General features: G+C 44.6%; 1 protein-coding gene across 2 annotated transcripts in view; it reads left to right on the forward strand.

Moving 5' to 3' along the window:
• Positions 1-16,667, forward strand: part of Heg1 (heart development protein with EGF like domains 1) — an 87,181-nt gene that overhangs the window by 62,365 nt on the left and 8,149 nt on the right. Inside the window, exons 13-16 of one of the 2 annotated variants that reach the window (XM_021184954.2) lie at positions 2,955-2,997; positions 3,675-3,712; positions 13,312-13,399; positions 16,210-16,384. In XM_021184954.2, coding sequence (XP_021040613.1) covers positions 2,955-2,997; positions 3,675-3,712; positions 13,312-13,399; positions 16,210-16,384 — 344 coding nt within the window. The remainder of the gene's footprint in view (positions 1-2,954; positions 2,998-3,674; positions 3,713-13,311; positions 13,400-16,209; positions 16,385-16,667) is intronic. The other variant, XM_021184955.2, reaches the window with a different exon arrangement.

A 16,667-nucleotide genomic window follows, 5' to 3' on the forward strand; every position in this document is an offset into this window, starting at 1 on the left:
CCACTTTGAGATAGCACCTCACCCCAGTCAAAATGGCTGTCATCAACAAATCTGACAGCAAATGTCAGAGGATGTGGGAAAGGAAGCCCTGTGGGGATGCTGCTGGGGGTGGGGGTGGGAGGGCTCCCACTAATACATCAGTATGGAAATCAGTTCAGACGTTCCTTAAAAGATTAAAAATAGGACTACAGGAGTCAGCTATTTCACTTCTGGTATCTATGCAGAGAAGCCCGTGTCCTACCGCACAGATGTTCACACGCCCATATTTATTGTTGCTCCATTTACGATAACAAGGAAACGAAACTAACCTAGGTGTCCATCAACAGGTAAATGGATAATGAAAAATGTGGTGCGTACACAAAATGGAATGGAACATTACTCAGCTGTAGAGAAAATGATGTTACGATATTTGCAGGAAATAGATGGCAATAGAAGGTATAATGTTACGCAAGGTCACCCAAATTAAGAAAGAAACCAAACCAAACCAAACCATATGTCCTTCTCCCATATATGCAGACCCTGGCCTGTGATGTATACACATGCAAACAGTGTCAGTGTGGGTGCAGTATCACATTTAGAAAGGAGACCAAGTGAGGATGAGGAGGGTCAGAATAAAGACAAAAGGACACAGACCATGAAAGAGAACATAAAACTAACTGCTTTTCTAGTTTCAACTGTGTTGAACTTCTCCTTTTTGTGGTGGATAAGTGCATGAAAGGTGTAACTGATAGTTAAAGTATAAAACCCTAAGTGAGGCTCTACAGCTTCAGCCTAGAAGGTCTTAACTGTATTGAAGTTTACAGAAATGTATAGGATTTGGATCAGATCAAGTGTGTATTTCAGCAGGTGGCTGAGCCAGTGATGTTTTTGTTTCTTAATTTCATTACAATAAAGTGATTTTCTTTTCGAGATAGGGTCTTACTTACTGGGTAGCTCTGGCTGGCCTGGAACTCAAAATACAGACTAGGCTGTCCTCAAACTCACAAAGACCTGTCTGCCTCTGCCTATAGACAGCTGGGATTAAAAGCATGTACCACCACACTCTGACACATTATTATTTAAAAAAAGAAAAAGCAATCAGAGATTTCGCTGGTTAGGTATGGCACAGGAAAAAAGGGGGTGGAGGAACGGACATAGTCTCACGTACCTGTGACATCAGCCTTGGGGTGCTGAAGCAGGAGAATTATGAGTTCCAAGACAGCAAATGTTCCTCTTTAAGAGGTAAGTTGGATTAAGAGAATACTGGCTACTTTGTTGAGACTGGAGGGACAGGGAACATGCACAAAGCTAAATGGTGTATTTGCCCAGGAAGGCCATGCGTTTACATGCAAGGTCTAAGATCAGACACTAACCAGAAAGATCATGATCAGAACCCACGATGTCCAGAAAGCACACTAGTGTGGGCCAGGAGATCCCTGTCTTTTTAGGCATTGAGGCCCACAAGAAGTTTCTCTGGGCATGCTCACCAAGAAGTTACTATGATATTGTAGCAATGTGGTCCATGGCATCCTGCAATGGGGATTTCTTGTGGCTGCTGCTTAGATTAAACAGTCTGTAGCCTGATCTACAGAGAGTTCCAGGACAGCCAGGGCTACACTGAGCAAAACCCTGTCTTGAAAAACCAAACTGGGCTGGTGAGATGGCTCAGTGGTAAAGAGCACTGACTGCTCTGCCAGAGGTCCTGAGTTCAAATCCCAGCAACCACATGGTGGTTCACAACTATCCCTAATGAGATCTGACACCCACTTCTGGTGTGTCTAAAGACAGCTACAGTGTACTTACATATAATGAATAAATAAATCTGTGGGCCGGAGTGAGCAGAGGTCCTGAGTTTAAGTCCTAGCAACCACATGGTGGCTCACAACCATCTGTACAGCTACAGTATACTCATATACATAAAATAAATAAATACATTTTCTTTTATAAAAAGAAAAGGAAGGAAGGAAGGAAGGAAGGAAGGAAGGAAGGAAGGAAGGAAGGAAGGCAGGCAGGCAGGCAGGCAGGCAGGCAGGCAGGCAGACAGACCGACCAAACCAAACCCATGGAAGTTCATAGCTGGGTGGGTGGTGGTGGCTCACACCTTTAAACCCAGTACTTGGGAGGCAGAGGCAGGTGCATCTCTGTGAGTTTGAGGCCAGCCTGGTCTACAGAGTGAGTTTCAAGACAGCCAAGGTTTTAAGATCTGCCAGGAGATCTTTCATTGTCTGCTTTCACTTGCGCATGGGTTAGCATTCCTGCTGCTTGGTTGAGCAGTTATTGTAATATCGAAAGTGTCCTGTGATTAGACAAGCTTGAGAACTGTTGATCTGGGAGCAGAGCTGGACCTTACCCTATGCAGTAACCCAGCTATGTTCTTGGCAAGAAAATTAGGGCACATCTAGATCTGTCTAGAATTGCTGGAACAGACAACAAGGCAAGCATTCGCTTATGAAAACCTGGGCATCAACCAGGACTGAGTTTCCAGAGAGCATCACCCATAGCATGCCTACCTCCTCATGAAAGAGGGCTAAGAGAGCCAGGTCACAACGAGGGTGCCCAAGTGGGTAAAGATTTGCCCGTGTTATAATGGAAGGGTACTCCATGGGTGATGGTTTTCATCTCTAGAGAACATACTAAAAGAATTGCTGAACAATAATTACAAAGGGAGCCATTTACCTAATGATTGCTAGATGCCAGACCATGGGAGCCACTTTTGTGCCTTATTTTATATCACCTCTTCAAGAAACATTGATGTTACTGTTTTCTCATTATTCTCTTTTTATTGATGGGAAACTGAGGCACAATAAGGTCAAGAAAAGTTTCTTGATCATGACAGCAGTGTTCAGATCAGGATATAGATAATTTAAAAATTCTCTGCATCTAGAATAGTCCTGTGGACTTTTGGGTGGCTGATGTTTAACTAACTGTGACTTTTGGTCACGTTAACCCTCATGGATTTTCCTTTTCTCTTTCAGCATGTGAAGATGGATATAGGCTTGAAAATGAAACCTGTATGAGGTAGGGTCCCTATTCTCTTTTCCTGATGAAGTTGTTACAAATGTCTTTAAAAAAAAAATACTACCCTGGGGCTGGAAAGATGGCTCAGCGGTTAAGGGCACTGACTGCTCTGCCAGAGGTTCAGAGTTCAATTCCCAGCAACCACATGGTGGCTCACAACCATCTGCAATGGGGTCTGATGCTCTCTTCTGGTGTGTTTGAAGAGAGCAATGGTGTAGTCATATACATTAAACAAACAAACAAACAAACCTTTTTTGAAAAAAAAAGATTTAGGGTTTGACGATATTTCAGATGTGGGGGTCTTCAGGAATGTTTAACCTGTAACAAATAGCTTATTGATAATCAGTGATATAGAATGAAGTATGCTTATTTAAAACACAAAATAAAAAGCAGTGTTGGCATACATCTTTAATCCCAGCACTCAGAAGGCAGAGGCAGGTGGATCTCTGAATTCCAGGCCAGCCCAGTCTACAGAGAGGCCCTGTTTTGAAAACACAAAGAAACGCTGTTTTGAAAAATGCCTCCCTCCCCCTCCAGAAAAAGAGAAAGAATAAAAGACAGACTACCCTAATAAAGAACCCATCCTAACTGAAGAAATTTCTCACGTATGTTGCCTCCTTACAGATTTTGTTGTGATTTGAGACTGAGTCTTATCTTGTCTCTCTCTTGATTTACAGTTGCCCATTTGGCCTCGGTGGACTCAACTGTGGAAACCGTAAGTGTCCCAAAGGAGAGAATGTGACTGTGTGTGGCCGGCCAAGTTTGCTGGCAGGCAGGCTCCTCCCCTCTCCACTGTGTGCTTAACTTCTGTGCTAGGTGTGTGGGAAAACAAACAAACAGAGAGTAAGCCTTGTGTGGTGCTTTCCCAAGCTCGAGGTGTAGGGGAAAAAATAAGACCCCTGCACAGCTCTGCCTGTGCCGCGAACACAGCAACTCACGCGGGAGGTAGGAGCCACAGAGCAGAGCCCACACCTAAAGGATAATGCAAGACACTCGTGAATGTTTCCCGGAAGTCGTGGAATTGGAGGGAGGTTTAAAAGACTTTGAACAGATACATGGGTGGGATGAGAGTATGAAGAACGTTCCTCATTTAGAGTCTTGGGGCAATCACATGGTGTTTGAGGAACACTTTATATGTGGGTGTGCCCAAATTGGGGGTGCGGGGAGAGACAGGAAGCACAGCATTGGGTTTGCAGGGCGCCCAGGAAGAGAGCTGTTGGGCAGGGGAGGTACTGAGGCTGCAGTGGGTGACTGCTGCTAGGGAGCTATCGATCTGTCTTAGCACAGGGGAGTTACATAACTGCAGCGAGCAAGTGCGCCTGTACAGCATTGTCAGGAGACTTCCAGTGCAGTGCCAGAAGGGGAGCATGCGCGGTCCAAGCCCCGCCAAGCATGCTGATAGTGCAGCAAGTATGCGGTCTCAGGCTCCTCTTCTCCCTGAGGAGCGGTATGAGGCAGGGTAGATTTGCTTGCATGGGTATTCTTTTCGCCTTCAGATGCTTTTGAGGTGGAAATTACCTTCAAAATTATGAAATAAGCCGGGCATGGTGGCACACGCCTTTAATCCCAGCCCTCGGGAGACAGAGGCAGGTGGATTTCTGAGTTCGAGGCCAGACTGGTCTACAAAGTGAGTTCCAGGACAGCCAGGGCTATACAGAGCAACCCTGTCTCAAAAACGAAAACAAAATTATGAAATAAAATTTGTGATACAGGATATGGGAGAGCCTAGTATGAATTATAGGAATCAAGACAGTTTTAGGATGGCTTTGTCTCATACAGGTAAATGTTCGAATGGTAACTATCTAAGGTTGGAAGTAGGCGCAATTTTATTTCCTGTGTGTTGTGTATTGTCCGCCCCCCCCATTACTATTCCCTACTTGTATGTCCCACTTTTTATGTCTTCAGGATACCCTACCTTTGTTCTTTTTTTCCTTCCTTCCTTCCTTCCTTCCTTTCTTTTTCTTCCTTTTCTTCTTTCTTTCTTTCTTTTTTTTTTTTTTTTTTTTTTTTTTTTTTTTGAAAAAAGTCTTCCTATGTAGCACTGGCTAGCCTGAAATCCACTATGACAAGACTGGTCTTGAATTTTTAGAGATTCCCCTGCCTCCGCCTCCGCCTCCTGAAGGCTTTCTACATTTGTGTTCAAGGGAATAGTTATCTTTCTAGAAGGTGAAATTCATGCATGAACTCACTTCCTGGGTTGTGTGCCATTGATGTTTATTGTTTTGTTGTTTTTTTGTTTTTGTTTTGTTTGCTATGAACGGTCACCATTTATTCTCTAAGCTCTTGCGGTCAAAATCAACCCCATTGTTTGTGGGGTCTATAACCAGGATTTCTCTCAGGTCCCTGCAGCCACTTTTCCCTCCCCATTTATCCAAGTGACCATCATTATGTCCAGCAGAGGGCAGCCCCCTCCTGGACTGCAGTCGGCCCCAGTCCACTTCAGGAATGAAGCTGGCAGTTTGTCTTTAAACTGGGGTGACTTGGAACAACATCAAGTTAGTATTATGAAACATTTTATGGTGACTAATAAAAATGTTATGACGTGATAGCATGAGCAGGACACACTGAGACACATTTGCCAGCGGCCTCCTTATCTGAGATCTGGGCCCAGCCCTGGGCATTGGTTATGAAGTTGGGGGGACACTTGAATCTCTCCCCATTCGTGACAGAAGCACCTGAGGTGTGTTTTGTGCCACCTTGCTACCCTCAAACTCAGCAACCCTCCTCCCTCCATCTCTTGTGTTCTGGGGTTACAAGTCTGCTCCACCATGCCCAGCCCATCGAGCTGGATTTTCCATAGGCAGGAAATGTCTCGGACAGATTTCTCCGCACCTGCTGTTCTCAGGCCCAGTAAGAGCAGTAAGCCAACCTCTTCCAGATACTGCATGACCTTGGAATTCTCTCCTTCTATATTCCTGGCTGTCACCCAGTTCCAGCATACTCTAGGCACCAGGGTAATCCGTATCCTGCCTTTTTAAAGTGTTTTTGCTAGCTCTCTAGTTCTGCCCAGGCTCCATGCCTTGCTGCCTGTAGAAAATATCCTTCAAAAGGGTAGGATGTCTTTCCCAAGGCTTTAGCTTTCAAGGACATGCAAGTCACCCATACCCAGGCTGGGGACCCCAACTAGCTTATCCCTTTTCTCTTCTTATTATGTAGTATTTGTCTCTGTTCATACCCCAAAGTCCAACAATTGTGTCTTCTTATCCCCTTGTCCAGAATTCTTTTCTAACCAGACCTGTCTTTTGCCTTTTTCTGCCCCCTCCTCTTCTGCTGTCCCCTCCTCCTCTGCTGCCCTCTCTCTTCTGCTGTTCTCTTAGGCTTGCACACTTTCTTAGTTGCTTGAATCTTATGTTGGTTGCTCTGCACAGGTATATATCATCACACCTGCTGCTTTGAGTTGCTTCAACTTTTTCCCATCTCATGCATGCCTGTTTGTATATGTGTGTATTTATGTGTATGTATGTGTATATGTGTGTATGTACATATGTATGTATATATGTATGTGTGCATATGTATATGTGTATGCATGTGTTTACTTGTTGAATTGGGATCTAGCCTATCTCCCATACTAGCCTAAAACCTACTTTGTAACCTAAGATGACCTCAAACTCAACAATCCTCCTGCCTCGGCCCTCTGTGTGCTGGGGTTATAGGCATGCGCTACCATGCTGGCCACCTTTTTCTCTTTTTCAAATTAACTGTACTTTGCCATAGCATAGAACAGTGTAAAATCAATTAGAGTAGAGGTGTAAGGTAAGGAAAGGGGAGCCTGCACGCCATCTGTCACCCACTACACACTGCACACCGTCTGCATGAGGACCAGCAGGCATCTGCCACCCAGAGTTCCAGACTTCCTCACTCCATACCCACGGAATCAGAATCTGGAAATTTACCAAACCCAGCAACTTGATTATGTGCTGCATTGCATGCACCCTACAGCTTGAAGAGTGCAGGTGTCATCCGAGTGGATGTGTGTCTCTTTTGCAAATAATTGGACCTCACTGGAGATACTATTTTTTAACCTAAACTCTTAAAGCTATACTATTTTTTTTTAATTTTTTATTTTACTTTATTTTATGTTATTTATTTTGAGACAGGGTTTCTCTGAATAGCCCTGGCTATCCTGGAACTCACTCTGTAGACCAGGCTGGCCTTGAACTTAGAAATCCACCTGTCTCTGCCTCCCAAGTGCTAGGATTAAAGGCATGTGCCACCACTGCCCAACCGTGTTTTGTTTTGTTTTTTTTAAGCTATACTATTTTTTAACCTAAACTTTTAAAGTTAAAATTTAATTTTATGTGATTGTTTTGCCCACATGTATATATCTGCACAGTGTATATACCCAGTATCCACAGAGGCCAGAAGAGGGCAGTGGATCCTCTGGAACTAGAGTCACATATGATTGTGAGTCACCTTGTAGGTGCCGGCAATCAAACCCAGGTCCTCTGGAAGAGCAGCCATCTGTGCTGACCAGCCATCTCGCCAGCCCTGTCACCTGTTTAACCGTGCAGTGACTTAATTTCTACACTCTTACTATGATAATGTTGATACTGCCATACTATTCTATACTATAATTTCCTTCTGTCTACCTTTTACGACACCTTTTTACCGGATTGTCCTCAAAGCCATTTCTCCCACTTATGGTTACTGTCACTTCATCAGACTGCAGAACTCGCACCGTTGTTTCTCATTAGTTTCTTCCTACCACAGACATTTTCATCCATCTCCCTTTCACATCCGTTCCACATGCCCTTTGCTTCAAAAGCTCTGGCTTTTGTAAATGCAGTCCCTTCTGGCTTTGCAGTGGCTCTTTAGAGCTGTCTTTTCAGTTTCCAACAAACCAGAGCACCCCACTTAAGGATATTCCCGACTGTCTTCCACCCACCCAAAACGTGGTATAGAAAGAACGTCTCACTTTGCTCTCCTTGCCATCCATCGCATACAGCCACAGGGAGATTCAGATCAGAGGGAGAGAGCACTGTGTGTCAGCAGAAATAGCTCAGAACGCGCACATCGCTCAGTGCGCATGTCCGGAAAGCCAGAGACAAAACAGGAGGAAATTCGATTCTAACCACCCGCATGTCAATGCTAGCTGGCCTCAGCTGGGGGCCGTCCTTTCCCATTGGAACTTGAAGGAAGCAAGGCATCGGGGGAGAGGAATACTATTCTGTATTTGATATCCCTGTAGCCTGATGAGATGGAAGGGACAGAAACTCCAGCTGAGAGTGAGTCACATGGAAAATTCTCCTAACAGAAGGGAGTAGCAACCCTCGATTCACACACAGCCTGGAGACTGAAAGGAAGACTCCAGAAGAAGAAAAGGAAGGCCTTGAGTCAAGTTGGAAGAGGATGGGAAAGCTTCAGAGGCAAAACTCTGACCTGATGTGGTTAAGCACCGAATGAATTTTAAACGAAAACCAATACAGCTTCCTAGGAAGGTCTGTTGTACAGGTGAAAGGATGTTCATCGATTAAAGTTCTGGAGGAAGGCTGACAAGTTTAAGCAAAGTTTATTGGAAGGACGTGTCCTGGGACCTGAGTGTCTGACATGGCTGGGATCGCTAGAATGGGCAGCTGAGGTCAGAACTTACAGAGCACACCCAATCGGGACTCCACCTCCTCTCTGCTTTTGCTTCACAAGGCTGTACACAGGCTTCCTTCCCTTCCCAGACTTGTGGTTTAGTCATTTTGAAAGAGAAAGTCCTCTCTGCTTTCCACATGAGTCTGGGCGTTGTGTTCATTCCTCATCAGCTGTGGCTGAGAATGTCAACAGGATTCTCCCCCACCTCCCCGAGAGTGCACGGGTGGAGGGATTAAACAGTTCTGGGAAGGGGTAGGGTACACAGACAATGGGTTTCGCCCAAGTAAACATGTAAACAAAGCTAAGAGCTCTGGAGGAAGGTGGTATCCAAGGTTGGTTTGGTGAAAAATGCAAGCTGAGAGGATGGCACTGGCCAGCACTGAACTACCAATGTGTGTTCATGGGGAAGGAGGCCCGAGGAGCCCAGCTCTCTCTGCAGCATCTCCTCACACTAGAAAGCACAGGACTGTCTCAATCTCACAGAAAGACTCACAGCACCCCTCCACGGCCAGAAGCAAACATGACAGTTGGCGCTGGGGAAGAAAGAGCCCACGAAGCCCCATGTCGCAGAAAGCAGAAGTGAGCACTTACACCTAAAATGATTCTGTAAGACATTGCCCTTGGTAGAGGTGGGTAAGGGTCTATGACATCTCTTCATCCTCTTACCTTTATATTTCTTTTATTTAAAATATTTAATTTGCATACGCACTTTCAAGATTCACGTTGGCATTTTTCAAACATAATTCTTTTAGGTTCTTTTTACCCGATGAACCCCTCAAGTCCCTCCCACCTCCCATAGACTCCTTTCCTGTTGTCATCTGTGTCCTGTCACCTCCCCTCTTAACTCTTAGCTGTCCCCTCTCACGTTCTCCTTTTTGGTTTTATAACTCACCTCACATCCATTCCTAGCCCCACATACAAACATTACACACTGGGATCACTTAGTATATTTTCCAACTCCATCCATGTTACTGCAAGTCTCATGCTGCCATAGCACACACATACATAGAAGTGTTCACATTGCTGTGACGTCCAAACATGGGGGCCTTTACAAACAGAATATGGCTGTGTTTTACCAATATATTGGTCCTCAGTGAATGAATGCCATTAGAAGAAGAAGAACGGGCAGTGTATGGTAGTTGATACCTAAAGGGAAAGATGGGGAAGTGAGTAAGGTTTTATTTTGTTTATTTAAAAAGCTATCCTGCTAGGTATGGTGGCACACACTTGTAAGTCTAGTATTTGGAAGGTTAAAGGAGGAGAATCATGAGTGTGAGGCCAGCCTGGGCTACATGGTGAGTTCCAGGCTACCCTTGGCTATATAGCCAGAGTTATTGTTCCCTGCTCCTTCTACTTTCATGCCATTCTTGTGTGTGTGTGTGTGTGTGTGTGTGTGTGTGTGAAATACATATATATTTTTTAAGTTTAGGTTTCTCATATGAGAAAAGGACAATATTCATATTTCTGAGTCCAGCTTATGCTATACAGTTCCATCTGTTTTCCTACAAAGTATATTGGTTTATGGCTTTTTTTGTTTTCTGTTTTGTTTTTGTTTTTGTTTTTTAAGATGTATTTATTTATTATATGTAAGCACACTGTAGCTGTCTTCAGACACTCCAGAAGAGGGAGTGAGATCTCATTATGAATGGTTGTAAGCCACCATGTGGTTGCTGGGAATTGAACTCAGGACCTTTGGAAGAGCAGTCAATGCTCTTAACCTCTGAGCCATCTCTCCAGTCCCCTGTTTTTTGTTTTTTTAGACAAAATTATTTCAAAGAGGAATGTAACCTGCGGCCCCTTGCAAAGATCACTGCTATCATAGATATTTGCTTGTTTTGCTATAAATGAGAAAACTTAGTTTGATGTGTAGAATAAAAATTAAACTTTTATGTTTGTTTTTTGAGACAGGGTCTTTCTGTGTTGCCCTGGCTGTCCTGAAACTCGCTCTGTAGATCAAGCTAGCCTTGACTTTACAGATATCTGCCTGTCTCTGCCTCTGACTGCTGGGATTAAAGGCATGTATCACTACTGCTCAATTTAGATTTTGGTTTTTAAGAGAAGAAGAAACTAGGCATGGTAGCACATGCCTGTAATCCCAGGCTCAAACAGGAGGATCATTTCAATTTAGAACCTGCCTGGGCTACATAGTAAGTGTAAGTATAGGCTACTAGGCTCTTGAGAGTCTATCTCAACTTAAAAAGAGAAAAAGACAGCCAGGCAATGGTAATACTCACATTTAATCCCAGCACTTGGAAGGCAGAGGCAGGTGGACTTCTGAGTTCAAGACCAGCCTGGTCTACAGAGAGAGTTCCCTGGTAGCACACACATATACAACAATGCAAACACACACACACACACACACACACACACACACACACACACAACCAAAAACAAAAAGACCAGGGGAGCCAGGCATGGTGACACAGGCCTGTAATCCCAGCACTTGAGAGATAGAGAGGCAGAAAGCAGAAGTTCACAGCCAGCCTTGGCTATATGAGACCCTGTCCAAAAAGGGGGTACAGGGCATAGAGAAACCAGATGTGATTGCCTGTAATCCCAGCACTCTGAATGTAGAGGCTAGCAGGAGTTCAAGGGCATCCTTGGCTACATAGCAAGGTAGAAGCCCACCTGGGCTATCCATGACTCTGTGTTTCAAAAATGAAAATAAGTAAGTAAATAAATAAGTAAAAAGAGCACTGGGAGCCACCAAAGTCTCTTAAAAGAAGAAAACAGCAAGGTCAGACTTGCTGTCCAGAGAAGACATGACAGGAGCTCAGGGCAGAGCTGGTAGAGATGAAGAACAGGGATGCCGGCTGGAAAGATGGTGTGGGGTTAAGTACACGAGCTGCTCTTCCAGAGGACTAGAGTTCAAGCCCCAACTTGGGTTGTTCACAACTCCCTGTAGCTCCAGCTCCTTGGGGTCTGCCACCCTCTTCTGGCACATACACACACAAAGCACACACAGACACACACATTCAAATATACAAATGATAAAAAAAATTAATTCTTTAGAAGGGATGGGGGTGAGGACTGAAGTGATGGCTTAGTGGTTAAGAGCACTTGCTGCTCTTCCAGAGCACCAAGGTTCTATTCCCAGCACCCACATAGTGGCTCACAACCATTCGTAACTCCAGTTTCAAGAAATCCAATGCCCATTTCTGATCTCCATGGTCAGTGATGCATAAAATAGGTATCTATTAACTAAGTGCATAAAATAAATATTTTTTTAAAAAATGAACAATGGCTACATCAAAGAGGCTTGTCTGTTCACTCACGTGTGCACACACACTAATATATGAAATTAAAAATAATTATGTAAAAGTAATAATATGGCAGGAGTTGAAACATACGAGAGAGATCTGGGCGCATATATCAGAGTCAAGGAAGAAGAGGGACACACCCTCTGATCTGACCTTGTCCCCTCTATACTGCAGAACTAAACTTCTTCATAATAATCTGGCCTCTTTGCGGCTTTGCTTAAATAAAAGGATAGATAAGGGGTGCATAGCTTATCGCCTGCATGTTCTACTCATAGCCCCTGATCTATGAGTCCATCGAGCAGACGGGACAAGAGCAGGAGAGCTGTGCCATGGCCCTGACTTTATAACCATGTCTGCAGATCATGGATCAGTCTTAGAATACTGTAAAGAGTCTGGTCGTTTGGGGCTAGAGAGATGGCTCAGTGGGAAAGAGCGCAGGTCTGCTCTAACAGAGGACCTGGGTTCCACTCCCAGAACCTATGTGATGGCTCACAACCCTCTGTAACTGTCCCAGTGGATCCTGATGTCCTTACCTGGTCTCTTTGGTCATGTCACAGACAAATAGTTGAATAAAACATTGGTAATGAAATATAAAATGTGTATTTTTGTAAAAAGAAAAAAAATCTAGTTTTTTCTTTCAAACTAGATCTTGTAACCCGAGAAACCAATTTTAATTTTATATCCATACAAAAATAAGAAATTTAATATAATTTATCATAAATTTTGCTACAATATACAGATATAAAATCCAACTAATTAGATATGTTAGCATTATTATATATAATATATGCTTCTATCAGTGCTAATTTCTGGTAATTAAATCAATGTATAAGGAGCCTCCTGGGTCTCTGGCATGCTTTACACAGTGAACACAGACTCTGGACTTAGCAGACTGTTAACATTTCTTTTGAAACTGAAGAGTTTAACCTGTCTCCGTTCTGTTTTACCAAGTAAGACTCTAAAACTGAATCAAATATCTGGTGTTTTGTTTTGTTTTTTGAGGCAGGGTCTCACTGCTGCCCTGGCTTGGCAGGAACTCATGATGTAGATCAGGCTGCCTCTGCCTCCAGGGTGAAGCACGAATCTTTATCTTCACTATTACCATCAAGATAAAAAGTTAAATTTCCTGATGTATAATTTTCACGGGATAAAAAGCACCCAAGTGAGAGAGGGAATAAGAGTAAAGTCTTTCAGAACAGTTTGGGGAAACTTGATGGTTGCCTGTCTCTTCTCTGGTTTAGTGACATCATTAGGATTGCTCTAGAGAAAGAAATTTGGGGCTGAAAGAGGGAATCCTCTCACTGCAAAGAAAGCAGAGCTCCAGCCTTGGAGGATCTCTGGGCCAGAAAGCAGGCAGTGGGGGAGAGCAGCTAGGGCCTCCCTGCGGTGGTGGGGTGGGGTGGAGGCTTACTTAGGACTGGGGACCTCCTGCCAATCAGCCCTGTTTGTTTTTTCCTTTGTCTTCTGTGTTTAGCCTATCAGCTCGTCACCGTGGTGATCGCAGCCGCAGGAGGTGGCCTCTTGCTCATCCTGGGCGTGGCACTCATTGTTACCTGTTGCAGGTGAGTGGTGAGACCTCTCATTTAGATCCCCCTTTCATGACCTGTGCTATATGAAGGTGGATTCTGAACCTTGCGTAAACTAGCACTTGGGAGACTGAGGCAGAAGGAAGATGACTCTGAGGACAGCCTGGGTTTATTAGCAGGTTCTAGGCAAGCCTGGACTACATAGTAAGACCCTGTCTCCAAAGCAACAAAATAAAAAGGACTTTATCAAAATCAAAAACTTACAAACTCTGGAGCTGAGGACATGGCTCAGAGCGCTTGCCTAGCGTGCATGAAGCCCTGCGCATGCTCCACGGCCATGCAGAACCAAAGAACAAAGCAAAGTCCCTGCGCATGCTCCGCAGCCATGCAGAACCAAAGAACAACGTGTCGTCCTCCTTATGATCCCAGCCCAGGACGGAAAGGCAAGAGGAATAAAGAATTCAAAATCATCCTTAGCTATAAAGCAAGTGCAAAGCCGGCCAGGTATACAGGCAGCTGTTTTGTTTTGTTTTGTTTTGTTTTAAAAACAACCAAAGTTGTTCACACACATTTTTAATCCCAGCACTCCGGAAGCAGATTTTTAAATCCCAGCACTCAGGAAGCAGATTTTTAATCCCAGCACTCAGGAAGCAGAGACACTTGGATTTCCTAGGTCAACCTAGTCTACATAGTGGGTTCCAGGTTCCCGGACAGCCAGGATTACATAGCAAGAGTGTCTTAAAATAAATAAATAACAGAAAATAAGGAATGTTGATGAGAATGTGGCAGAATTGGAGTCTTTAGGCACACATGGCTGCCAGGGATAGAAGAAAGAAAAGCAGCTTTGAATGTCTGGTAAACCCAGGACTCCCAGTCCCAGAAGATGCTTATGAGCCATTTGCACAAGAACTTGGACCTGGATATTCACAACAGTCCTATTCCTGAGAGTCAAAGGGGGGTGGGGAGAGGAGCAGTCCTAGCGCCTATGGGCACAAAACCCAGATGTGACAGAGGCACATTCTGTCAGCCACCGACTGACACACGTGAACCTTCAAACCCTTGTTCTCAGGAAAATGAGGCATCTCTAAGACCATCTGAAGTGCGATAGGAAAAGGGAGTTATAAGAGTCTCTGCATCTAATTGAGACAGAAAGTAGGCCAGTGGGAATCTAGGGCAGAGGTCAGGGTGGAGAAGTTGGGGTTGATTGATAAGGGGTCTGAGACTTCTGGAGGTGACAATGGTCACACCACTGTGAATACGTTTAAAAAAATGTTTATGAGTATACTGTATGGTTTCGTCAGTCGTCTCAGAGCTGTGTATGTACAGAGAGGCAGACAGAGGAAGGAAAGGAACTATTTTAGCAGTAAAAAAAGTCGGACCTAGCCAGGGGGTGGTGGCACACGCCTTGAATCCCAGCACTTGGGAGGCAGAGGCAGGTGGATTTCTGAGTTTGAGGCCAGCCTGGTCTACAAAGTGAGTGCCAGGACAGCCAGGGCTACACAGAGAAACCCGGTCTTGAAAAACCAAAAAAAAAAAAAAAAAAAAAGGAGGACCTTTTTTGGATGAACCTCAGTTCCAGGCTTCCTGCAATCGAGTTTCCATGAGAAGGAAGGGAAAGAAAGAACGAATTCCCCCTTGTCTCAATTCTCTGTTCAAGTAAAGGAACATTACAGTCATTGATTTAGATGATACCAAAAGGAAAGAATTATTTGTACGTGACAGCTGGAGGGACCTTTCCAAAATCGCTAGTTAACTCTTTTTTGTGCCAGTGTTAAAGGGACATTTTAAGGCATCCTCTGCCTCCAGGAAGGCCGCCGAGAATAATCAACTGCCTTTAAGTATCCCTTCTTAGATTACCATTAAAGATAAGTGTGAACCCGTTGAGGGCAGTTACCCAGAGAAACAGAGCCTGGCAGCTAGGGCACATGGGCCTTGCATTGGCAACATTCTCTACCACAGCCGTGTAGTCCTTTTAGGAGGGAACCTGGACTCTTGGTTAGTGAATGGGAAGCGTTGGCAGCCTGCTCTGAGCCTGGAGGAAGCCAGCACTGAAGGCAGAGTCATTTCTGTGCTTTTCCCAGGAACTGAAAGTGCTGAAGAAAGAACAACAGGCTTTAAAGTCTCTTACTCAGAGCAAATATAATTAAGTGTTTCTGATCCTTGGCCCACAAGACAGGTTGAAGACAGTTGTCTTAGAGTTTAAGACCGTTGTCTTAACCATATCTAAGCCATAAAACCTCACAGTTTCTGAGCTCCTGAAATGACAATGTGGAGAATCTGTAAGCAGGTGGCCCTCCTGAGGTTTTTGTGGCTAAGTTGTAAATAAAACATTGGCCGCAGAGAGGAGAGGCCAGCTCCATCCCAGGTCACTAGTAACCACCTGGTGAGCCAGGGGCTAAGTCTTCCTAAGCCAGCACCACCCTGTGGTCTGGCCCTCCATTCTGAAACCCAAGCACAGCACTGACGCTTCACCTGTGGCTTCTGATGTTTAACCATCACCGAGTTGCTGTCCCTCCATAGTCTGTGAACGCTGTTCCTGTCTCCCTGGCTACCCCAAGGGCACAGCGCCCTCTTCTCCCAGAGGACAGGACACTAACAGCTTCTCCAGGGTCATCTTCATGCCACTTTTAGACTCTTTACATTGGGAAAATCTTTTTTGCATCTTTTTTTGAATGGCAGAGGGGACCCCTCATGGCAGTTTTAGTGTTTTAGTCAAATAGTAAATTATACTACGTTCCCAGTCTTATTTACATTGCAAATCACACTCAGTCTTGTCGAAGATGTCATGTCTTGACACAACCTATTGATAGAATCTTGTTGCACATTTTTTTTTTTAATTCTCACAGAAAGAGTAAAAATGACATAAGTAAACTCATCTTCAAAAGTGGGGACTTCCAAATGTCCCCATACACCGATGCCCCCAAGAATCCTCGCTCGCAAGAGTGGGGCCGAGAAGCCATTGAAATGCACGAGAACGGAAGCACCAAAAACCTCCTGCAGATGACAGACGTGTACTACTCGGTAGGTGTCTGTGGCAGACGGCTTCAGGGCCCCCCAGCTCAGGGGTCACAGCTAAGGCTTTACCGGAACGGTGACATCAGCCTCTAAGACACACTGCTTACCGACTGGTTTAGTGGTGGCCTGGTGACATGGAGTTCTTCAGTGTGAGTATGAGAGACACTGCCACAGAGTAGGTTACTTTTAGGGAGTGGGAGTCATAATTCCCAAACTTAGCTTTAAGAATAGGAACAGGAGCCGGGCGGTGGTGGCGCACGCCTTTAATCCCAGCACTTGGGAGGCAGAG

This window comes from Mus caroli, chromosome 16 (genome assembly GCF_900094665.2).
Source record: "Mus caroli chromosome 16, CAROLI_EIJ_v1.1, whole genome shotgun sequence".
NCBI lineage: Eukaryota > Metazoa > Chordata > Mammalia > Rodentia > Muridae > Mus > Mus caroli.